This window comes from Festucalex cinctus, chromosome 8, assembly GCF_051991245.1.
Source record: "Festucalex cinctus isolate MCC-2025b chromosome 8, RoL_Fcin_1.0, whole genome shotgun sequence".
NCBI lineage: Eukaryota > Metazoa > Chordata > Actinopteri > Syngnathiformes > Syngnathidae > Festucalex > Festucalex cinctus.
In genome coordinates, this window is record NC_135418.1 from 13316079 (window position 1) to 13341057 (window position 24979).

The 24979-nt window shown below is 39.3% G+C and overlaps 2 protein-coding genes across 4 annotated transcripts; both read left to right on the plus strand.

The window, feature by feature from the left end:
• Nucleotides 1–589: 589 nt before the first annotated feature.
• LOC144023737 (globoside alpha-1,3-N-acetylgalactosaminyltransferase 1-like) lies at nucleotides 590–4903 on the plus strand. Of its 2 annotated transcripts, none has more exons than XM_077529514.1 (3): nucleotides 590–719; nucleotides 1318–1380; nucleotides 2172–4903. In XM_077529514.1, the coding sequence occupies exons 1-3, from the start codon at nucleotides 686–688 to the stop codon at nucleotides 3125–3127; spliced, it is 1053 nt and encodes a 350-aa protein (XP_077385640.1). In that variant the 5' UTR covers nucleotides 590–685; the 3' UTR covers nucleotides 3128–4903. The 2 variants fall into 2 exon arrangements, with proteins under 2 accessions (XP_077385640.1, XP_077385641.1); XM_077529515.1 differs by lacking the exon at nucleotides 590–719 and adding an exon at nucleotides 867–1236.
• Nucleotides 4904–8310: 3407 nt separating this feature from the next.
• Nucleotides 8311–24715, plus strand: ell2 (elongation factor for RNA polymerase II 2). 2 transcript variants are annotated; one of them, XM_077529760.1, is made up of 12 exons: nucleotides 8311–8562; nucleotides 10757–10804; nucleotides 12158–12282; nucleotides 12370–12533; nucleotides 15853–16112; nucleotides 16285–16409; nucleotides 17402–17474; nucleotides 17549–18167; nucleotides 19917–19989; nucleotides 20278–20449; nucleotides 20559–20603; nucleotides 22205–22317. In XM_077529760.1, the coding sequence occupies exons 1-12, from the start codon at nucleotides 8389–8391 to the stop codon at nucleotides 22232–22234; spliced, it is 1908 nt and encodes a 635-aa protein (XP_077385886.1). In that variant the 5' UTR covers nucleotides 8311–8388; the 3' UTR covers nucleotides 22235–22317. The 2 variants fall into 2 exon arrangements, with proteins under 2 accessions (XP_077385886.1, XP_077385885.1); XM_077529759.1 differs by having other exon boundaries at nucleotides 8312–8562; nucleotides 22280–24715.
• Nucleotides 24716–24979: the final 264 nt, after the last annotated feature.

Here is a 24979-nt window from a genome sequence, read left to right on the forward strand (position 1 = left end):
TCTTTCTCCCTTTTGGCATATAACCTCCAGGGGCCGCCACAGCTATATCTTCTCTGTCTTTCTAGGTCAGCTACTCAGCTTCTGATCTTTTAGGTATTGACAATTTGCACCTACGTCAGCACGTGGCCACGTTTGTGACTGTTATTATACTAATTATTATTAAAAGTTATTATTGCCCATCTAGCCGTGACATCTAGTTCGAGTGAAGCTCGCCTGTTGGTAGAAGTGGCACATTTAGTCAGGCTCCATTTTCAGAACACCCACACAAATCCAATTTGAATATTTAAATGACTAAATCTCACCAAACGGGACAGCATTTGATGTCTCCTACCATCTAGTGGCCATACAAAAAAAAATAATACAACACTCGGTTTTCCTTATACTTCAACTTTAAAATGCGTTTCCCCGCAGATTATTCTAGCTACACAATTTGTTTTCATTTCCGCCCAGATTCCACATACATCTTCTTTGGTTTCGCCGTAGAAATGGAAACTGAGTCTTGAGGAAATGGGGGAGGAGAACGTTCGGGAGAGGGGAAAAAAAGTGAAGGGACAAAGAGAGAAGAGGAAGTGTGAGGAAAATAACAAGAAAGCTGCACGTTTTATAGAGCTCCTGAGAAACACAGTGAATAGAAAGAGAGATTTTGGCAGAGCGCGTGTGTGTTTATCCACCAGCGGGTCACAGCATGGCGCTGTTCCCATTCTGCAAGACAGCCACAGGTCAGTACAACCTGAGCCTGATCCGTCACCGCTCTGCTCCACCTCCTCGACTTCTGTCAGATCTGCTTGACCCGAACGCGTATAAATGCGAGGCAGCACGAACAGCACGTAATCTGCTGGAAACGTGTGAAGGAATCGACTGAGATGTTTTCGATGTTTGATTAGTTCAAGACAGTTTGTGCATTCAATCCTTTGACTGCTCAAAGACACATCTGCATTTACTTAACTGGGCTTTTGTGTGTTCTCAGGCTCTTTGCAACAACTAAATCACATTCAGACTCGACTAAATGAACTATCAATGAGTTTTAGATCAAACGCATAGGCTAAACTATAAGCTGTTTTATCTATAACATCATACGAACATCAAGTTGTTTGCTAAACTGAGTACAATATGAGCATGTGCCGTGATAGTTATGTCGTTTGATGCAGCATGCCACATTTCCATGGGGAGGCATATCTTGAGCAGTACATTCTTTTCATTCCACTGAAGACCAGAGTGAATAACCCAGCAACTATGGTTGCTTTCATTACCCTTTGTTTTCCAATCTGCAGGCTCTTGAGTAAAATGTGCACATTTGTGTGTTTATCCTCCAATCAGGAGCCGTCAGAGTGTCCAGGATACAGCTGCTCGTGTACTGTGTTCTACTGTGCATTATCATATGTAAGTGTGCGGGGGAGTTTGCTCAACTCTAAATCTGTACATATTTATACTTATCATATTCCCTCAAGGGGAAGTTAAACTTTAGGCTGCACCGTGGTCCAATGGTGAGTAAATCTAGCGTCTCAGTGTCTCAGCATGCGAATGTCTCATGACCAAACTCAGGAAACAGGTGAACCGTGATTGGTCATTACCTGAGCATTAAGCAGCTGTGATGTTATTTTTAGTCGACGGCCCATGTGATGGATAAAAGTGGGTGGATTTTGCTGCTTCACTCATATTCCACAAATGCATTATCTATCAGGGTATTGTGCTTAAAATAGGCTGGCTGCATAGAACATGGGCGGCACGGCAGTCGAGTGGTTAGCACGTCCGCTTCCCAGTTCTGAGGTCTCCGGTTCGAGTCCAGGCTCGGACCTTCCTGGGTGGAGTTTGCATGTTCTCCCCGTGCCTGCGTGGGTCTTCTCCGGGTACTCCGGTCTCCTCCCACATTCCAAAGACATGCATGGCAGGTTAATTGAGTGCTCCGAATTGTCCCTAGGTGTGCGTGTGCATGTGCGTGTGCGTGTGAGTGTGGATGGTCGTTCGTCTCTGTGTGCTGCGATTGGTTGGCAACCAGTCCAGGGTGTCCCCCGCCTACTGCCCAGAGCCAGCTGAGATAGGCGCCAGCAGCCCCCGTGACCCTTGTGAGGAATAAGCGGTCAAGAAAATGGATGGATGGATGGATGCATAGAACATACTGTAAAGAAAATGTTTTGGTTATCTCCCCCTTTAAGTGTGTTTTATTTCTTCAGACTTCCTTCATGGGCGTAAGGCTGGTGACAACGTGAAGTCCCCTCATCCTTACTTTCGCTCCATGGAAGTGGCCGCGGGAGGAGAGAGGACAGAAATGGAGAACAGCAAGGCAACACTACAAACCCCTGTGGAGACCCCTTGGGGTGCTCCTTTAGTTTGGGGTGACAACCGCAACTCAGTCAGGCGAAGGGCTGAATTTGCACAGCAAGAAATCCGAATAGGCCTGCTAGCATTAGTAGTGGGAACATATGCCCAACACGTGAGACGTTTCATCTCCTCAGCAGAAATCTACTTCCTCCCCAGTCAAATGGTCACTTACTATATTCTCATCGATAACCCTCGCATGTTGGATCCACCCATCAAGTTGGGGCCTGGCCGACAGTTGAAGGTGCTTCCTGTTGCAGAGTTTCCAGGTTGGGACAAGCTGGTCTATCGTCGTATGCCCATTTTAGCTGACACCATCAAAAACCAAATTGGCAGGGAGGTTGAGTACATTTTCTGTGCTGACATTGACCAGGAGTTTGTGGCTCCCGTGGAAGAAGAAATACTTGGTGACCTGGTTGCCACCTTGCACCCCGAACTCTATGGCAAGCCACGGAAGGTGCTTCCTTACGAAAAGGATGAAGACTCGTCAGCTTACGTGAAGGAGGATGAAGGTGACTACTACTACACCTCTGAGCTCTATGGTGGGCTGGTTCGTGATGTGTACAGAATGGCTCTCGGTTGTTCTTTGCTCATTCTGAAGGACCAGGCTAATGGAATCATGGCAAGCGGTCGCGAAGAGAGCTACTTGAACCGATACTTGATCACTCACCGGCCAACGTGCGTGCTTTCACCAGAGTACAACTGGTGGGATTCGGGTCTGGCTGTGGACGTGCCTGAGAAGAGGCTGGTCTCATTGGGAAGGCAATGTGAGGCATTCGATGCTGAGAAGAGAGAGAAGCATCGGTGTTGAGTTGATGTGTTCTCATTTGTTTTAGTGATGTATTCATTTGACTGCTGCTTGAAAATACTGGATGAGGTCTGTCTTGTGTTTCAAAGTTCAAAACTTGTTTTCCTCTCAAACATACATTATATGTGACCAGACTTTCAAACTTAAAATTGGGACACTACAATTTCGCTGAAAATCATATATCCGATTCTCATCAAGAACTATTTGGAACAAATTTAATCTTGGTTGACAGTTCAACAGCTCTCACCAATTATCCAACCTTTTTTGATCAGTTTCAGCAACTAGTAGAAAGCTGGGTATGCTTTAGCATGCTATGCTATGTTTTATTTGGACATGCTATGCTTTAGCTTGCACCGATCCTGCTTTGTAACTTTGGAAATATGTCGCAAGAAAAACTCAGCTTGCATTGGGTCTGACTGGCAACTGCACCATTAGGCTAGTAAGACTACAGCTCCCATGATTCTTAGACACGTAAGCAGGAAGTAGTTCTCGTTCCGGTATGATGACAACATGTCTGTTAGCGGCTATATGTAGTTAGATTAGTTGTATCGCTATAACAACTCTGGAATTGATACACACATGGCCCAACCAATTGGCTTGCTGACTGGACCAAAAATAATAATAATAAGGGACAAAACAACGGGGCTGGTGAAATCCACCAGGACTCAGGAGTCAGGACACATGTAAAGCTCAAAACAACACTGTCCCATTTAATGGGATGTCCGGCCACCGTACACTATAAGCATGGCTAATGACAAGAATAAGCTAGTGTTTGTTTTGTTTGCAAAGAAAGTCGTGACAGCAAAGTTGACATTTTTTTTAACCATCATTTTTAATACTATTTGTGGTGTATTTCAATTCTAGTTTAACCAGTTAATACGGATATTGTATAGTATAGGGTTACCATATTTTCAAATAAAAAAAAAAAGAAAGAGAGGACACTCAGCCTGGCTCGAGATTGTGGTGCCAGTCGCGGTAACACGGTGCAACCACCTGCTATTAGTTGTACAATGCCAACTGGACATTTTAATGAATTTGTAAAACCACCGGACGCCCGGACAGGATGTAAAAAAGTGGTATGTCCTCTCAAAAGAGGACGTTTGGTCACCAGTATGCTCTTTTTTTTTTCTTTTTTTTTTTGCCAGTGGGTTTTTACATTGCTTTGTGATATCAGACATCGGTGAAGACAACATATCAGTTCACGTTAGTAAACATCACAGAAAGAACTACAACTTTCCCTATGTGGACTTCGCTTTTCCGAATGCAACATATGGCGTAAAAACACAAGGAAATCACATATTTACATTGTCTTTATTCAACTCATCCGTGTGATTTGTAGGTCAACAAATGAAACAAACTCGCTTGACTCTCATTTAGAAATCCTTGTCTCATTGTTTATTAACCAAAGAGGGGGAAAAAAAAAGAAATGTCCCTTTAAAAGAAGAACTGCTCTCTCTATTAATGTCAGCTGTGCAGATACTCTTCTAGTGGCTTTGTGGTCAGTAGCGATAAGAGTCAGCAGTGTCAGTGCACACTTACCCCCTCAATGGACAATCATTAACTGGAAGCACTACTCTGTCAAGGTCTTTAAATACCAAGTGGGAGGTGGAGTGGGGGAAATACTGTACTGTAGATACTCTGCGATGCTGATCCTCCAGGCTACACATGTTTATCAGCTGCTGTTTTGACTAACTATGATGGTGGTACTGGTGAGGAATTTTTAAATAAAATGATTGCCCCCTCTTGAAAGAGGGGGGAAAAAAGGGTAAATAGCGATTGATGGCAAGAAATAAATCTACTACACTTTCTCCTACTGACATCCGCACAGTCTGCATTTGTTTCCATGTGTGTTACAGTCATAATGGGAGGGTTTAAACACAGCAGATGGTTCCTTCTCACTGCCAAGAGAATGTGTCCTCAGGGCCAGATCGCCACGTGGAATGAAGTTGGAGGTGAACTTCAGATCACTCTAAGAACCCGATTCCCACTTAAATTGTCACACACCGGACGTTTTATGTGTTTCAGGCTACCTGATCCATACTGAGTACACCCTTTCATGGCATACTGCAAAGCAGTTTAAAGAATTATTGCTTTAATCCATGTCATGTGGTTTTCTTGCGGTTAAGGAACCCATTGGCAGCAGCTTATGACGCCATGCATAATCGAGTATGGCTATCCTGACACAAACGTCACAACTACAAATAAATACGCTTAATTCATTAGAGACAGGATCAAAAATGTAACGAAACTGGAAGTAAGTGGAACAGTATTTTAGTTTAATTGACAGAAGAAAAAGGCGCAAACTAAATAAAAAATATAAAATTGTGCATGTGGTTAATACATCTGCTTCACAGTTCGAGGTTGTGTGTGAACCTCATCTAATAACTTTTTTTGTATAGAGTTCACATGTGTTCTCTATGCTTGCATGGATTTCCCTGGGCACTCCAGATTCCTCAGAATCTTCACACAATCCAAGTTAGGAGTATTGGCGTTAATGAAATGTCATTTGTCCAAATGTTCTCTGTTGCTTGACTGGCAACCAGTCCAGGGTGTAAGAGTCTTCCATGTAAGCGTTTGGAAGATTTCGTTATGGTTGTCACAAAATCTTTGGGCTTCTGCTAGAAAGAGAAAAAAGGAATCAAAAGACTAATATAACAACTACACTTTTTTTCCTAATTTTTTTTTGCTATTGTTGAAAAGTGCACATATTACTATAGCTATAAAAAAAATAGTGAAAACACAATATAATGATAAATATGTTGAGTTTTATTATGTGACTATTTTACAAAACCTCCCTTTAGACTGTAAGCGTGACAAAAGATGTCAGTTAGTCATTAGAGAAGCTTTTCATTCACATTCCTGAATACACTTACTCATTTTACGGAATAGCTGAGAACTTATCATCTTTTCATGTCTCATCTTTCAAAAGAAGAAGTTAGCAAGTGTTGTAGAAATCGGTTTCCTGATTCTATTTGAATGGCAAAATTGAAAAATCTGGTACTGATGATCAAGGGGTAACTTTGCATTATAAATAATTTAATCCTGACAAGCTTTTGCGCAAATATATGAACTGCATTTGAAAACGTGAACTCACTCCTTTCACATAAACAGACTAAACTTCTCAGTTGAATTGCTGATAGCCTTTTTGTGCTTAATGCTTAACCTTAAACAAAGAGTGAGTCATTTTAACTTCTGCAGTGTTGTTAAGCTTCTACCAGGTGACACCTTTGGGCTTCTGTAAACAAAAACACTCTAAAATCAATGAGACCTATTTAATTGTTTGCACAGCAGGTAACCTGTGAGATAACCAGAAGACCCCTGGAATTAAACACCCAGTATTAGCATGCATTTAAAAATAAAAATAAAATAAAATAAAATAAAAAAAGAAAAGAAAGAAAGGGGGAAATAAACTGCATGCACTATACAGGAAATGGGAGGATTGCTGACTATGCTGTAAACCAACTGAGCCATTAATGTCAGTTTATTAGGAATTTGATGGCTCTGTCAAAGTAGATAACATGATATGAGACTTGTAAACATCAACCAGGGTTTGAATCGGCTTTACGAATATGTTTTCTTTTTAATGGTTTGTCATTCAATCTGGCTCCCCATTAAACACATTTAAGCATTTGTGACAAACCCGTTGACACAGCAACGCTAGCTTTGAGAACTGAGAGCAAGTCCCTTAATCCTCCAAGATCAAAGGAAGTGTGATTGTTTCATAGAAGTCTGCAGTCAATGTAAATTTAATCCCTTGAGTAATTTCAAAGCAAACACGGTGGAGCATCTTTTAGCTGTTGTGCTGCACACTTATGGAATAAATTGGCAGCTGAAATCAGCTCCATGTTTGAATTATTTTAAAAACTTTTTATCTATCATACCTTTGATACTTGACTATTTTAAGCATTTTTAACATCTATTTCACTGTACGGTGTTTTAGCTTATATCCTTCGTTAGTTTAAAAGTTGTCAACGTATGTTCATTTACGGTAGTATATTTAATAACCTAACATAACCTACAATAACCGAATGTCCTCAGCGGTTCTGTTTGTAAATACTTTTAGGTGTTGTGCTTGGGTTGAGCAAAACACATTGAGATGCCTAATGTAAAACATGTTCTATTGTATAGAAATAATGTTGCTTTGACTCGTCTGTGTGTATACTATATAATGTAGGCCCATGTGTGTCACTTGTCATGGGTTGGGTGGGGTGAAGATCCATGTTAATCTGTTGGATTCACAGAGGTCTTTCCACACCCAGCCTAAGGCTATGACACACCAAAACATGCTACCCTAATCTCTTGCATTGGGGGGCTGTTACCAGCAGATAGTGAAGGTGCTATTCACTGCCTGGGAGAGGGCTGGTGCTCATTGTGCATACCCTTATATTATGACTTGTCACCAAAGGAAAGCACATATTATTGCATCGTTTGTCACGTGTAGTGAGTTTAGAACGAGCACATCAGATGCACCAATTCTCAACTCAATAGTGAAAAATAAAATCCAATGTTTAATTAATGGCAAACACTTAAAAATAAAAAATAGAGTTAGGTCTACTGAGTGTCGAGCAGAAGTGTCAAAAATAATTTTTGTAACAGGCCAGTAGGCTACATCGTAGTTATGGTCATTGACTGAGAAGAGAATGAATATAAATGTATGATCACTTTATATTAACACTGCCACAACACATTGATGAGAGAACTAGTTTTGCCAGTTAAATATGTTTAAATATTTTTCAATTTACTTTAAAAGGGGGACTGGTAACAAAAATGTTTGCAATATCACAATGTTACTAAGAAACATGGCTTTACAATTGTAGTATCTTCCTAAGAAACGTGTATTTGGTGTACAATTTGCCTTTGTTGGCCATATAAAATGATGTGGTGGGCCAGATCTGCCCCCCAGGCCTTGAGTTTGACACCATGTTGTAGAGGCTTCCATAAAGCATCCCCAGTAAGTCATAGTCAGTTCTACTAAGTCAGAAAAACACTAGTTCACCAAGATGCATGTTTAGGAATGATTGTTTACACTTATGTGGAACTACTTTTACATGTCAATGCATTTGAAATAGTTTAAAACAAACAGCATTGGTGTTGTATGCTCACGTTTATATTACAGCACAGAATAAGGAAAAGCACAGGTGCTATGCAGCAACTGTGGCAGGATAAGTGAAAAAGTAACAACCAATCGAGAGGAGGCAGTCGGCGAGCGCATCTGTAGTCCCTCCCCGGGCCGCTCAGGGCTGAGAGGGGAACCGGTGTGCTAAATGCTCCTGCCTCAGAGGGACGATGGTGGAGGGTTGCTAAACATGGCGGCGCTCTCCGAGGATGGGAGGTACGGATTAAATTGTGGCCAACATAGCGCAGACAGAGTTACCGTTCTGCACGTTAAATTGACCGAGACGGCACTGAGAGCGATTGAGAGTTACCAAAATTGCACGGTGAGTGAAATGTCTTCTTTTCGTCTAAAAAAATGACCACCGGCTTGACACTTTGCTGGGAAGCCTGAACTGCCACGCACAGCTAAAGCTATTCGCGTTAGCTCGGTTGTTGGCAGCGAAAATAAACGCTCAAATTTCAACCGTTTTAGTCTTGGGTCGTTAAATTAATCAACGTCGAACGATTGATTTGTCTTTGGACTTTTGTGACGATTGAGTTTTAAGAACTGACAAATGTTGTTTAACCAAGAAAATCTTTTACAAACTATGACACTTCGAAAAGCTTTCGTTAGCAATCTCTATGTGAGCAGCTTTAGTGCTGTGCTGGACAGAGTAGTGCATTTTCTTAACTTAGCGTTTTCCTAGGCAAACTAATGTGGTTTTACGAACTTAGAAAATTTAAAAATGTCATTAACACGAGGGCGTCACCAGTCAATGTCACCGTGTAGCTCGAAAAGAAAACTGTTTACCTGTTTTAATTTATTTAACTAGTATAAAGAGATTCATGAAGTCAGTCGTAATGTGAATTTTAGCTCGTTCAACTTGGAGAATGTCGAGCCAGTTTGCCATATGGGCCAAAAGGTTACATATTAAAATTTTTAAAAGCAACTTAACTGACATATTGCTACTTTTTGAAGTAAGATGAGCAAGTGCTTATGGGCTTTATTTGGAAAAATGCATCATTTTGCTGCATTTGCTGAATCACTGAAATTCTTTTGCATGTCAGGAGAAGAGGAGGCTGTTAGTTGCTGTATATCTGTAGGCTATATCTACATAGTGAGCTTTTAGTTCACAAGACAGGTAAATTTATGTTACCTTACAGTTTGACAAAAAATGTTTAGCTTGTGTGCTTAGTATTACCCCGGATCTTGGCAGAAGAATCTGTTAACTTGGTGAGCTATTTCGGCAAAACTTGGTGTGCTATTAGGGTTAAACTTAGGACACTGCTACACTGCATAACTGTAGATATATTTAACTTGCTAAGCTTGGACTATACACACTCAGTGTTACCTCACCGAGGTATGACACAGGTGATCCGATTCAGAACTGCAGAGTCTTGAGTTGTAGATGCCTGAAGTCTACCTGAATTCTCAACAACAACATTGTTACATAACACTGACAGCGCCTCGGGCCCCTGTTAAGACCGATGGACCCAACCAAGCTGTGTGTAGTGTTCAGAGGCCTCTTAAAGTGGATCTTTATGGCACTAATGTATGTCACACATGATGAGACATATCTGGATTTTGCCCCCATGGCCAAACTCTGTTGAGGAACATTCCAGTCCTTTAGATGGGAGAAATAGCAAAGGTTGAAGGAATTTTTTGGTGGATAAACTAATTGGACGTGGTGATGTTAGTGTGTACGCTGTGTTGGAGCCGCTTGCCATCTCTTGCTGACTGAGCAGCCAAACCTGCCTGCTTTTTGTTTCTTGCCCTCTGGGCAATGTGTGTTGTAGCAGAACCAGTGCTACGGAGGCTGGCTATCTTTGTCTTTCTGTGGCGATCTGAAATGTGATCAGAACTGGTCGGTGCGTGTAATGGTGGGGGAGGGAGTCAGTCAGTGCCTTGGGGAGTAGAAGTTTATCAACCATGACATGGATCTTTCTGTGTTATTTAAAGTATATGTTGACCTTTGCTTATGCCCATGTAGTTGATGACAAGTCATATATTAGAGATGCTGTTGTATAATGAAATGCAGATTCCACTGAAATTGGTTGACATAAGTATTTGCTTCAGCTGGGAGTCCAATGCCTCTATGTCCTAACCTACTCTGTAATGCAGCAGTGAAGTGTCTGCATATTTGTGGCAGTCGACACCAGTCCAATTACACACGAAAACCTATATAAAACAACAAGCTTTTCAGAAATAGCCTCTGTCAAAAATTCAGCGCCTTGCTTTGACAATATGTAGCAATCAGGAGCAAAGTAGCATAGTGTCTTATTTTAGGGTTTATTTCTTTTCTAAAATGCAGACTATACAGAAACAAGTTTTGTTGCATGGTCTTCTTGGTGCGACAGGCCCCTAAGGCTCTGCTGCTGCATCAAGACGTTTCAAGTTACCCTGTGTTAGTCAAATGTATTGCTGGTTTTCCTAAATTTGTGTTTGTGTTACTAATCTGACCTGAAAGACTGTAAATTGTATTTTACTGTCGTGTGATGTCGCACTGCATTAAATTGCATTTTTCTTAACTTTTGCAGGATGTATCCTCTTTGCGGCCAACAATACAATTCAAGGGACTCCAAGGGGTAAGAATATTTTTAGTATTTAGATCAAATTCGTTGTATTTGGTAATACTGTATAGAACCAGAAACAGCACATACTGGTTCTTTCATTCATTCTCATGCTTAGTTCAGTTAATCAGCTACTTAACTGCTTCTGTTTTAGCACTAATCTATGCTATTAGTAGTTAGTAACTAAAGATGGTTGTTCTAATTTATGGAGTATTTATACGGCGACTTATGTGGGACAAATACCAAAATTAAGATAAGGCATTGATTTAATAGTCCCTTCATTTCAAAACTTGATAAAAAATTAATTTACCATAATCAAATCATAATCATAACATCAATATATTGTTTAATCAAGGTGATAATGATATACAGTATTTCCCTTTGTCATGAAACCACCCATCTAAGTTTTCAGATGTTTATTGATCGGCACTAAATTCATAATGTGAGAAATCCTTAAAAAAAAATAATAAAAAATAATATCACATGTTTGTTTGAAAAAGCAGCAATTGTCCAAAGCAAATAAAACCATCTATGAAAATTAATTTTTTTTAAATTCAAATCAGACACTTTTGGCTGGCTGAAAATCCACAGCATTTTTCCCGTTTGCAAACGTACTGAACAAACAGTCCTTCTCCATTATTTTTTGTTACAAGAAACAAAAACATTCATGCCCCCACCATCTCTCTACCGAGACTCTGAAAAGTATAATTTTCCTATAAAGTTGTTGTAAGTACACCTGGGCAGAAGAGCTAATACTCATTGCACATTCTGCCAATGAGAGCACCACTGCCACCTACTGTAGTGGATGTGCAATTACACTTTATTCTCTTACAACAAAAAAAAAAAAAAGTACCTGTGAACTTCATAACGCTAAAAGGACTCTTCCCATTTTTAGTTTGTGATCTCAATGCAATGTTCAAGCATGGTACTTTTCTCTGGCTGCTGCACAGTTGGAACAGGTGAATTTAACACTTTGTTTATGCACAGGTGCCCAAAGGCGATGTTATCTAATCAGTCCTCCACCCAGTTATTAATAACTGTTTACTGCAAAAGTTCCAGTAATATTACAGTGCATGACAGTGATGACAGATGTGAACATGTTTCGGCACGCATGAGCGCAATAGGCTAAAAATGCTTTAGCATGATGCAGAACAACTGGCCCAGTGTCAGAGCATATTTCTGAATTTATTGTGAATTAACAAAGAACGATGAGTCATTGACCTTTCTTAGGCTAAGTGAACATACAGGTTTATTATTATTTATTTATTGTTAAATTTAGTTCTATTAGAAATAAATTGCAATCTTCCTCACCACTCTGGATCATGTTGGACTTTCTGAAGTACATTTTCGTTCCTTGTGTTGTTTCAGCGCATTAAAATACCCAGGACAGATTCTTCCTCTGATGCCTCCCACAATTTTGATTTCTACCTGTCTAATGTTGGCAAAGACAACCCTCAGGGAAGTTTTGATTGCATCCATCAGTATGTTTCAAGGTAATGGCTGAACTCTTCATGTCCTACGACGTCATGCCAGAGGGTTGTTCTTGTTCACCTTTAGCACACATGTCTCATTGTCTCCAGCTCAGGGGCCTCTCACCTGGCATTATTGGCAACGGTACAGGACAAGGTCACAATATGCGCTACCAATGACTCCTACCAGGTGACCCGGGAGCGCATGACCCAGGCTGCGGAGGACACGCGTGAACGTGGGACCAAAGTCATCAAACCTGGGGGCCAGTACAGAGGCAAGGCCCTTCAACTCTTGATCACTCAGACTAAAAAACGACTGATCTCTGTAGCTCTTGTAGTCAGATGTCAGATTGACTCCACAGCCAATCATCTGCTGTCCGCTCTGTTTGAAACCCACCCCCTTTTTCGAGGACTCAATAGTTTGAAGCTGACCCGCCTGACTCCAGTCTTACCCCCATTCTGCCATCTCGGTCTTTTCTAGATTAAAACAGTTGGACTGATGAGGGCCAAAGGTAGATGAAGCCATATATGTTTCACAGACACACCATGCTGCCAAATGCGGCATTTATTAAACAACCAGGTCTGCGCTTAATGGTTCTTGTCTGCTTTACAATCATGTTTAGGCAAGTTTTCTCTTCACCTCATTCAAGATGAATAATGAATAACTTTAATAATAGTGTGTTTCTATCATAAACTTGAGTCATTTAACTTAGAATCAACTAAGCACAGGTTGGACAACAAAACATATTGCTTAATTCGTTTAGTTAATCTGGCCAAGTGTACTTTTCCCTTTTACATTTTGTTTTACAACCTCCAGTTCTATATGATGTTCAACCATTGTTGTTTCAACTTACCTAAGAAATTATCTAGACTAACTTCACCGCTCAAGATCAAAGAAGACACTGAAGTTATGTTGTGCTAGAATTGTACAAATAGCCACTGTCAACAAATGTTCATGGTATTATATTGTATATCTCAATCACATCAGTGATCCATTGAATAATATAATAATTTATCGGTTTTGAAAATCCTGAGCAGAAAAACTGAAAAATGCATACTAGTAATCGCTAGGGGTGGGAATCTAAGGGTACCTCACAATTTGATTTGATTCAGAGTCAGCGGCCCATGATTCTATTCTGATTCTGATGCATCACTACACTGGCTAACATTTTACAGTCCATGTAAAACACTGGTACCCTTTTACAACAATTGCAGAACTCAAGGAAGAGCTAGGATTTTTATTTCACACTTTGACTTTTAAGGTGGCAAGGCAACCCGGTTTACAATAGTGTGTCAACACAAATTTCAAAAAGTGCAAATGTCTAACTTCTCCTATAACAACACATTTAAATAAACATTTAAACTTATCGGTCTGATTTAGTATAACCTGTAGTTTAATACTTTAAAGTGCAATATGCACCTGAATTCATTCAGAATCTTTTTAATATGGCGATTGATGCATCAAAAAAAACGATTATCATCTCCACCCTTAGTAAACACAGCGACCAATGTCTTCATGAGCTTTTAGAGGATGCCCGGCCTTAAAGAGTTTGGCTGGCTGTGCAGGTGTTAGAATGCCATCGTTTTTTGTCATCACATTCCTGACATTACAGTCTTGGGCGCTTTAACTCTGAACAGTCGAGCAACATTATTATGCTTATCTTGTTATTGATAGAATATGTCGTCAGTGTGCTTGAAGACGCAGATTGACATGTAGGTTGTACATTTCACATTGTACATATTTTACGCCCATGGATAACATGACTAATTTACAAGGACTGAAACTCAAGCAATGACTTAGACGCGTTACTGTAACAAATACATGTGATGTTTGAATGTACAACAAGACCTGTGGAATAGAAAGCTGGAGATGAGAATATTGTTTTAATTTGTATACAGGATTTGTTCTTTAGTTTCCTTTGTGGTTTGAGTTAAAGGAAGAACAAAGTCCAGTTTTGGCCACTGTTACTTATGAGCCTTCTGGCTCAATCACCAGATAGATTGTCACATGTATTTCTCGGTTGTGCTGCTCTTGTCACAGATAGACAATAAGGGTCCGGCTAACAGATGCGCCCGCATGGCGGTCATGTTGGCATTAGTTTAGCATTGCTATTGGCATGCAGCTCAAAAGTGGTGTGTCTATTGACTTATCTAAGTGTTCTTAGCAATGGCTGTTGTTTATTCAGGCACCGTCATGTATACGTCTCGAACATGCTATACTGTCCTGATTTTAGAAGTGTTTCTAATCGTAACAGGTGGAAAATGGAAGCTAACGTGCTCACCTCGCTCTTGAAACAAGCAGATGTACGCAATTATCACTGCCACTCCAAGCACCAGCAAGATTTAGATGAACATTAATAAAACTTTTCCATTTTAAGCTTTTTTTAAAATACTTATTTCAGTTGTTGTTGTTGTTGTTGTTGTTGATGGTTGATGGTGGTGTTTTATAATCTTCAACCATTGTGTTAGTCTTATTTTCAAGTTTTTTTGTTTTGTTTTGTTTTTTTAAAGCCCTGTCGTCTTCAGTTGTTGCTTCAGGTCTTTCCGGTGCACTACTGTTGATGTAGCGCCTCCATAATGGCGCAACACTGCAACTGCAGTTAAAATGGATTCCTGGCTAGCTCAATCAACACAGCTGGAGCGTGTTGAGCGATATCAGTGGCTCAGGCTGGAGGTGGCCACCTCTGAATTTTGTACACAGGAAAAACCCTGATGTACTTATTGGATATTTTTAGGCCACTGGAAAAAAAAGAAGTTAATTTCAATTTAACGGACAATTGCCTTAAAGGAGGACCTCTCCCTCCAATTAGTCTGTGAAAACAGGGTTTCACTGTATATACACTAAGGATGAAGCGCATTTATTTACATGATGGAGAAACCAGCACCGCAATTTAAGAGCAGCCCATACAATCGATTAAATAAGCGTAAACTCCTCCAGCTTGTTTGTGGGGGCTCTGGGGAGAGATTTGCATTAACAAGGCAGGATGGAAAATACGGAATGTGAGGAAATGCTGACAAAAGGGGTAGTTAAAAAAAAAAAAAAAAAAGCTTGTTAGAAGCTTGCTTGTTTGTAGAATGGGCATCCAATTGAAAATAAGTGGAGCATTAAACTTATTTAATTGGTGGCTCCAGCTTGAGGTAACAAACTTTTTTTTTTTTTTTTTTTTTTTTTAAATCTTTTTAAACTAAATCTTACCACTTAGTTTCCTCAGATACGTTTTTGCTTTTTGACGTAGAGAAAGGGGGGAGTGGGGGGAGTGTTTCCTCTCACTAGTCTTAATCTCATGAAGAGCTTTACGTAGAATTTCATAGTGCCTAAGAACCAGTCGGTAGCAGCAGGCTCAGCAACATCTCCTAGACCTTTCTATTCCAATCACTTTTCTAAAACAAGCCACTGCAGTTTATTATGGAGTGTAATTTCTGAACTAATTGACCCCTATTTTACACAAGATTTATCAATCCATGCTTAATTCTAGGGATTGAGCATTGATACATTTGCTGGTTTCAGTAAGTTAAACACAGCTCATGTCATGGCATGTAGAGCAGCTTACAAATATCCCCTTATGTGGTTAATAATAAACTCTCTTTCCCCAGGAAAGCAAGTACATGTCCGTAAACCAGCACTGTCAACACCTGAGGTTGTCCCAGAGCGCAAGCGATCAACACCCATCAACCCAGCCAATACCATCCGCAAGTGCCTCTCCAACAACCCCGTCTCCCAGCGGCCATTTCGGGACCGTATCGTTCACCTTTTGGCGCTAAGGTCCTACAAGAAGCTGGAAGTGCTCGCCCGCTTGCAGCGGGACGGCATCCACCAAAAGGACCGGAACTCCTTGGGGACCACCCTGCAACAGGTGTCGTAATGCGTCATGGGTTTTGAACGTCTCTTTGCCGTTTGCCACAGATCTTTGCTGAACACTCTTTGCATGCGCAGATGTGTGGCCACCACAGGATATGTGCACTTTCTTAACATTTTTGCAGTTTTTATGCAGTCATAGCTGAACTTGAAACTTCTTTTGAAAACAGGTGGCAAACCTTAACCCCAAAGACAACACATATTCACTGAAGGACTTTGTTTACCGTGACGTCCAGAGAGACTGGCCTGGCTACTCGGAAGATGAGAAAACCCAGGTGGAGCGTATCCTGACTCGGTAATTTCTATTTCACCATTTCACTTGTATAGCACATAATATCTGTAATTTTAAAAGTTATTAACATCAAATCTAAACTGCCAGTTTGGAAGGGTCTCTGCTTTTTATGGTAACTGCAATTGGTGTTAATTTTGTAACGAAAACTAAACAAAAATCATTTTGTCGACGCACACTAAAACTAGACTAAGACTAGACTAAAAATAATAAACAATAATGGAACTAAATCGGTATGCATTTTTGACTAATGAAGACGAGAACGAAAATGTACTTTACTTAATTAAAAACTGGACTAAAATCTATGGACATTTTAGTTCATAAACAAAAATTATATAATTTTGTCTCTGTTAATCTGTCACTGTGATACTGTCATGTGACACACCCCTTTCAAATCTCCAGCTAGTAAGTGCAACATGCACAAACACATGGGACCGACAGAAGATGAATTCGCGGTGAAAGAAAAAAATTAATGAAAATTATAGTTATAACATAGCATTAATCCAACAGTCTATAATGTTCCAAAAATAACTAACTAATGTTGGCTAACTTACTAGCTTGTATCATTGAGCCATAGTAGCCACTTGTTGATGTACTGTAATTGTGTGTGAAGTTGTTTTTCATCAAAAGATGAGAGAAAATTTTATGTGAAATAGTTTTAGATCAAAATTGATCAACATAATCTGCTGACAAAAAATATACAGGGGTAAAATTAGTGTCCTGACTAAAACGGTGACAGTTTTGGTTGACTAAATGAATAAAATTTTCTTGGACTAAATGCTAGATTTATAGTTGACTAAAAATTGACTAAATAAAAACGGGATGAGGTTGATGAACGATAATAAAAACTAACAAGCGTGATTGAAACTGGACTAAAACTGAGACTAAATTTAAAACTGGTGGATAAAATTAAAATTAACTGCAACCCAGAAACCTGGAATAAAAGGTTTTAGTGTGCATCTTTTGCAATATTTTTTCTCTGTGATCTTCTTCAACAGCAAACTTGGTCTTCCTACTGAAGCGCTTTCTTCAAACAGCTCTCCCAAAGACAGTTTACCTTCATCCCCTCGGGTATTTTTCTCTACAAACACTCTCACGCGAGCACACACGTGCGACCTTCTTCAAGATATGTTCTCCCTTTGCAGAAGCGCCAGCCTGATTTTGACTTTATAGATCCTTTGGCGCCAAAGAAAGCCCGCATCTCTCACCTGAGCAATCGTGGGCCGGCCACGTCCTCCTCAGACCGCCGTGAGGATGACGGAAGCCCAGGCGCTAAATGCTCTTCTCTGCCCTCCAGCGTCATCTTGGGCCCTCCCAGCCATCTCCCCATTCCCTCTCACCAGCAGCCTAGCCCAGCCTCCAGCTCCAACTCCCCCAGCACACCGGATGGCTGCGGCACCCAGGACCTGCCCGTGGACCAGAGTTCCTCCTGCAGGGACTCTTCGCCGAGTTCCTTGCAGCGTTTTCAGCCCCCAATCCCGGCGGCCTCACCGAGCCCTCCGCCCTGCGCCTCGCTCACTGTTACCTCCACTGTGATCAGCAGCCCGACCTTGTCTACCAGTGACAACATGAAGTTTAAGAAGAAGTCCAAAAAGCACAAAGACAAGGATCGCCAGCGAGACAAAGGGAAAGGGACAGAAAGGGGCAACAACATTTCTCCAAGCGTAGTCGAGCAGGCTAAAGAGAGTCCGAAATCGAAAAAGAGGCCGAATGTTGAGGATGAAAGCAGAGAAGTTACGGACAAGAATCCTCACACATATCGAGGTGCGTTTTGAGTGATTACCTTGTAGAAGGCTTACGTCTGTCCGTTGCATATATTATATTCCATACCAGGTTTATTATAATTCATCTTAGTTTTTATTTTGGTTTTAAATTGACATAATTTTTAAAATTAGTTTTCAGTGCAGTTATGTTAGTTTTTATTAGTATTAGTTATTTAAAAAATATATATATATTTATAGTTAGTTTCAGTATTAGTTTTCGTTTAAAAAAATATATATATTACTTGTATGCAGTATTTAATAAATACCATGGTGAAATGAAAAAGTAACACATTTAAGTTCAATGAAAAGGCAGGCAAGCCGAGCCATTGGAGCCAAAAGTCAAGCACGCAAAATGGTCGCCAAGAGCGACATCATCTGAAGGTGCTTTTTTATTGGCTGCTGTTAGACGTCTTCAACTCTATGTGACACACTTTCAAACATTCTTATTCCAGTTAATATCAAATTAAATGTGCTTAAAATCATGTTTAAAATCAACCACAGTAAATTAATTAAAAATGATTAAAAATTGACATTTTTGCTATATATTGTTAGTTTTGTAAACGTAAAATGTAGTTTTAGTTTTCATTTCATTTCGTTACTGAATTTTTTATTTTTGTTTTAGTTATTTTTTAACTAAAATAACCTTGTTCGATACCTCAGATGTTCATCTGTTAGCTCTTTTTCCTGTTCATTTTTCACTCCCTCACATTTTCTTTAACCAAAACATCATATTTAATAGTTCACTCGAAACCTGAGTTCAAAATTCCGACTTTTGGCTCTGAATATAACAGAATAACACAAGCTTTGTGCCAATACCTAACACAAACACTTCATTTAAAAAAAAAAAAAAAAAAAAAAACACAAAAAAACACACACACAAAAAAACACAACCCCCCCCCCCCCCCCCCCCCAAAAAAAAGCCTTCTAAAAAGTCTCTAGAGCCAAGCCCGTGGCAGTAAAATAATACAAAAATAAATAAATAAATTTTGAACAGCCATAAATTCCAGGTCAAAATCTGAAGTTTTAATGCGTCTTTACAGTATTTCAATGTCTAAAATTTATTTAAACTGTTGAGCATTGACTGCTCCATTATTGGACAACTAACACTCACAGTTCAGAGGTCATTGGATTGTATCTGGGTTCTGACCTTCTTATAAATGGTAAATGTTTTTAGTCAAGCCATTAGAGACGCAATTTATTGAATCTTTTTTACACTTAATTTGGGATTATATTCAGCTGTAAAGGTGTCCTTAACATCCTTGTTTTATCTAAATGGCATCCACGCAATATCATGGGACTTTTCACAGCCTCTGAAGTCCAAACCTCTGAAGTGAATTTAATGAAATAGAAACACAGTGATCTTCATAAAAGAGAGCAGCTTGAGTTCAACCCATGTATGAGTGTGAGCTGTAGATCTGGGTGTGACTGTGCCAATGTGGAAAAGAAGAGCAGTTGCACAAGGGTTTGAAAAGTTAAAAGCATTCTAATGGTTAGCCAACACCCAAGTCTAAAATGTTTAATTGCACAGAGCTACAAAAAACAACAACATACTTACCTGGAAAGAACAATAAATCTTCATTTGGTTTCATAGTACTTCATTAGGTTGTGGTAGATCATTTAGCAAATTATGATTATTGTCCACATTTGTGGTGAGAAATAAATGTAAGGTACATGGTTGAAAAGATTTTCAATGCCAACCAGTCAGGAATAAAGTAATGCTTATTCAAGACAGTTTGCACTTTTCTTTCAGACTACCCAGAAAAAAAGAATCAAGATCAATCTACTGTATTCTCATCCACAATCGAGGCACCTGACTATGAAATGTAAGTTGCCCTGAGAAACACGACTTTCAAAATGGTCCATTCACATGAAAGCAGCAGGTGTGTCAAGTATTAGACTAATTAACTTGTGACAAAGTGTGCAAGTTTGAGCTGTCTGGGTTTTCAGTCTGCACAAATCTGACTCTAATTTTTACAATCTGGTGAATCTTGCCACGTCATGTTTACTTCCACATCACTTTCCATTTAAAATCGTCCTCACCTGTAATTCGAATCCCTCCCATCATTGAGTTAAACACAGAAAATCTGACATCATCCTTTTTGGCTTTCTAGAAAGTACACAGCACTTGCATCCACGGACCAGAGGCAGCGCTACAAGAATGACTTCAATGCCGAGTACGACGAGTACCGTCTGTTGCACGGCCGCGTGGAGAAGATCACGCGCCGCTTCACACATCTGGATTCCAAGTGCCGCAAGCTGGCACCGGGCACCAAAGAGTATCAGGTCATTCTTTTTTCTTGTCATTTTTTGTGAAACGCTACTGGTTGATATAAGCTGAAGAACGCAGCTGGTTCACCTGAGTTTTTATGAGTGTTTTTATTTTATTTTGTAGAAGGTGCAAGAAGAAGTCTTGAAAGAATACAAAAAGATGAAGCAAGTAAGCAGCCACATTGTGACATCGCTCTTTGAAACATTTATTGCATTTCCTCAAATTGTTACCTCCCTTTTTCAATGATTTTGTAACAGACGCCTCCTTTTTTAGTTAATTTATTTTTTAATTATGTATTAATGCAGAATTTTTGTGCAGTGTAAGACAATTCAGTAGAGACCCTTTATAATACGTTTTAATCGACATGACCTAAGGAATTAATTACATCAAAAACAGCAGAGAATTGTATTTCATCATTTGTATGGATGTGGCAATGCATTTGCAACTTGTTCCAAGAAATGACAACCTGATATATTTTTTTTATTTTTTTTTTTTATGCGCACACAGTGACAGTGATGTGAAAATTGAACCAATAGTTTTGAGAAATTCAAATCTGATCTGAGAAATGTTCCAAAGCGATTGAGAAAACATAAAACAGTGATCTGTAGAATAGGTTTAAATTATCTAAATTACATTTATTATATTATTTATCATTAATTTAAGTAATGTATTTTATATACGTATGTAATTAAATTTGACATATATATTTTTTGACAATAATATGTTGTATGCAGCCCCACTAATCTAAATATGGTATTCTGGTTAATTAATATTGCATTAGTGGAATATGAGTTAAGCAGTAAAATCCAGCCATTTTTATCCATCTTGGGGCGGCCATTTTGCCACTTGCTGACGACTGAAGATGACATCAAAGTTGCTTAGGTAACAACCAATCACAGTGTTGCTTCAGAAAACACGTAAACTGTGATTGGTTGTTGTCTGAGCCCTGACCAACTGTGATGTCATTTTCCGTCGACAACAAGTGACAAAATGGCTGCCCCGAGATGGATAAAAATGGCTGGATTTTGCTTCACAACTCCTATTCCACAAATTTAATATTAATCAGAATGCCATGTTTAGACTAGTAAGGTCACATATAACATTATTGTTAAGAAGTTTAAAGTTACAATTGAATGTGAAATGTAACAAGGGCATAAAATATAATTATTCTGACATGTGATCCTTTTCATTTGAATTTTTTTATGTAACCATGTCTACTTTAAAAAAAAAATCATATTAAAGGGATACTTTACTTATTTATCCCATTATAGCAATAAAATGTTTTGTCAATAATTAATTTTGCACTTTCATTTCATTTTTCACGTACAATTAATAATAAAAACAATTTTGCCACTTGTTGTCGACTGAAAATGACATCACATATGCTCAGGTAACGACCAATCACAGCTCACTGGTTTACTAGGTTTGGTCATGTGACATTCACAAGCTGAGCTGTGATTGGTTACCTGAGCCCTGAGCACATTGTGATGTCATTTTCAGTTGACTGCAAGTTGCAAAATGTTTTTTTTTTTTTTTAAAAAAGGAACTAATTGTACATGAAAATAATGAAAATATCAAATTTATTATAGACAAAATATTAACATTTGACTGCCAAAAATGGCTAAATAAGTAAAGTATCCCTTTTAAATTTGAGAAAAAATAATGCTAGCAAAAACATCACCTGCTACACCAAAGCTGACAGTATAACATCTCTCAGACAAATGAAAACTGTATCTAACTAATCTAATCTAAGTGTAAAATCTTTCCAGGCTGTCCTAGGGAATGCGTCTTTCTGGTAAGAAGCACAAATTGGTCTGACGTTGTGTGCCTGTTGTGATTTCCAGCACAGCCCAAACTACCACGGGGACAAACAGCGCTGCGAGTACCTGCACAAAAAGCTGGCGCACATCAAGCGGCTGATTGCAGATTTTGACCAGCGCCGAGGCCAGACTTGGTGCTGAGAGTCCTCTCGCCACGTCACTGATCAGTATTGCGAATGGATGGTCCAACCAGGATGGGGGGCGGGTCCAACTGGCTCTTATTTATTAACACCCCCATGGTCGGTTTCTTTTGTGCCCTTTTCCTGCTTTCCTTCTTTCATTCCTTCCTTTTCCAAGCTTTGATTCCATGCTGGGGGGTCCCACTTTGACTTACTTTCCACCCTCAGTTTTGGCTCCCCTTTTTTCACTCTTAAATGCCCTGTGGAGGTTTTTTGTTGTTGTTGTTGTTTTGAAGAGAACGTGTTTTGGGGGACTTTTCATCTCTTCTTTCCTTTTGAAGGAATTTATCTTGCAGGAAGTAGAAATATTTTTGATCTTGAGAGAAACTATTGACTTGTATTTAAGAAAAAGAAGATCTATTTATTTTGGGACTTGTAGTGCAAAAGAGTCCTTAGAAGATTTAACGTTTGGTAAATGATGCAAAAATAAAGATATTGGGCCTTATGTTTTGTACGAAAGAGGATTAGGGCCAGTGAAGAGAGGGAAAAGAAAAAAAGTTTGGCAAGATTCTCATATTATTCTCAGAATTCTCACTTTAAAGTCCCAATTCTGACTTTAAAATGAGAATTCTTACTTTAATCTCAGAATTCTGACTTTAAAGTAAGAATTCTGAGATTGAAGTAAGACTTTAAAGTCATTAAAGAAAGACTTTAAAAGTCAGAATTCTGACTTTATGCTCAGAATTCTGAGCATAAAGTCAAAATTCTCACTTTAAAGTCAGAATTCTGAATGTATTATTGCTACTATTATTCGGACTTTAAAGTCAAAATTCTGAGAATAAATTCAGAATTCTCACTTTAAAAGTGAGAATAAAGTCAGAAGTCAAATCCTGAGAACGAAGTGAGAATCTTGCCAAACTTTTTTTGTTTGTTTGTTTTCGCACTTCACTGGCCCCCTCTTCCGTAGTTTTGACATTGTGAAGCCATTTTGCACATAAGATCCAGATATCATCTCTTGGCAAAAATGTCTCTCTTGCCTCACTGCTGTCTTCTGTCGGAGGCCACATGGCGCAGGGCCGAGCGCGAGAACAGCAAGGATGCGAGATGTGAAATTAGTGAACTGATGCGCATTTGGAGTGTAAACTGTTGGAATGGCCATGCTGGGTGTTGAGAGGGAACTAAAGGTAAAGACCTCATAGGGGGGCAGTCTTCCCCCTGCACCAACAGCGAAGATGTCAGTGGTGCATTATGGTGCCTTAAGGTTGTTGGGGGTTCACCATTTTGGTGCGTAGTCTATACTAAGGAACAACAAATGCCTGGCAAAAGGCTGTGTATGTGTATGTATGTGTATCGTGTGTGTCAGAAGCAGTAAAAGAAGGGATGTGAAACCTGGACTGTGTGTTACAAACTGCATGAGTGTGAGTTTGAATGATTGTGTGAGCTTGAGGGGGGAGAAGAAAAATGGAGTGTAAAAAAAAAGAAAGAACTTGAAAACTGAAAATCAGATGAGAAAAAAAAAAAAAAAAGCTGCTATTGTGTTTGACCAGCCAGAGCACTCTGGATCAACCTGGCTGGTTGATCCACATCTCAACAAATGAGACGTTTGTAGGTTCTGACTTGCCTCTTCTGCTGTGTGGATGCGATTTCTTCACCAAGCCCATCCACCAGAGGACAAACAAACATGTCTTATCGGGTCAAATGTATTTTGATCATTTGGAGTTCTCCCCACCAGTGATGCTTAATAGGGGTTATTCAATGAAAGCATTCTATGAAAATATAGTTTTGAGTCTTAACAAGGGAAACGTTTACAAAACCTGTGTTCAAATCTTGATGATTAAATATTTTTCGCAAACGCTTACAGTACATGGACTAGGATTTTCTGATTGGTTAACGGGCCCCCCAAGAAAAAAAAATGTCCCATTGATTGGTTCACACCCCTTCACACTGTAAATTCAGAAATCTTTTCTGTGGTGCATGTCAGTTATAGGCCCTTAGAATCAACATCACTTTTCTTCCCTTGTTCATTGTGCAGGGTCCATCTGAAACTATGCAGAAGGCAGAAACGTATATTCTGTGTATGTGCACCTACATCGCCCCAGCAACCAAAGAGATGTATGTTTTCATTTAAAAAAAAAAAAAAAAAAAATGGAGCTTGAAATGTTCTCATGACCTCTTGTATGACGAAGTATTCATCAATTCTTAAATGAAACAGAAGAGGCCCTGGTAGTGTTCTGCCATGGTTAAAAAAATAAATAAATCAAGTGAATTTTGAATGAAATTGATGCTGCCCAACTGAAAATGTATAAGACATTTAAATAAAATCCACTTGGTTTTACCTAAAGGAATTGTGTCTTCCATTGTGTACTATTTGAAAGTTAACATGGACTGGTTCCCTGCGAGTATTTATAAAATGCTTAGTGTTATTAGTGTATATTGCATAAAATATTCATTAGCATTGCAATAGTGACCATTTCCCAAAAAAATGCTATATTTATCTGCTTCTTAAAATGCTAATCATAGAGTAAAGTATAAGACCATGGCATTCTTATAAATGTACTAAATCCCAACAGATGGCACGTGGTTTTCGGCGCTCCCGACATGTTTT

Excerpts from the sequence above, each read along its gene's own strand:
- LOC144023737 (XM_077529514.1), top strand. The coding sequence starts at position 686 with ATGGCGCTGTTCCCATTCTGCAAGACAGCCACAG. Across the intron at positions 720-1,317 it reads ATTCTGCAAGACAGCCACAG|GAGCCGTCAGAGTGTCCAGG; the intron begins GTCAGTACAACC and ends TCCTCCAATCAG. Across the intron at positions 1,381-2,171 it reads TCTACTGTGCATTATCATAT|ACTTCCTTCATGGGCGTAAG; the intron begins GTAAGTGTGCGG and ends TTATTTCTTCAG.
- ell2 (XM_077529759.1), top strand. The coding sequence starts at position 8,389 with ATGCTCCTGCCTCAGAGGGACGATGGTGGAGGGTTGCTAAACATGGCG. Across the intron at positions 8,563-10,756 it reads AGAGTTACCAAAATTGCACG|GATGTATCCTCTTTGCGGCC; the intron begins GTGAGTGAAATG and ends TAACTTTTGCAG. Across the intron at positions 20,604-22,279 it reads AATACAAAAAGATGAAGCAA|CACAGCCCAAACTACCACGG; the intron begins GTAAGCAGCCAC and ends TGTGATTTCCAG.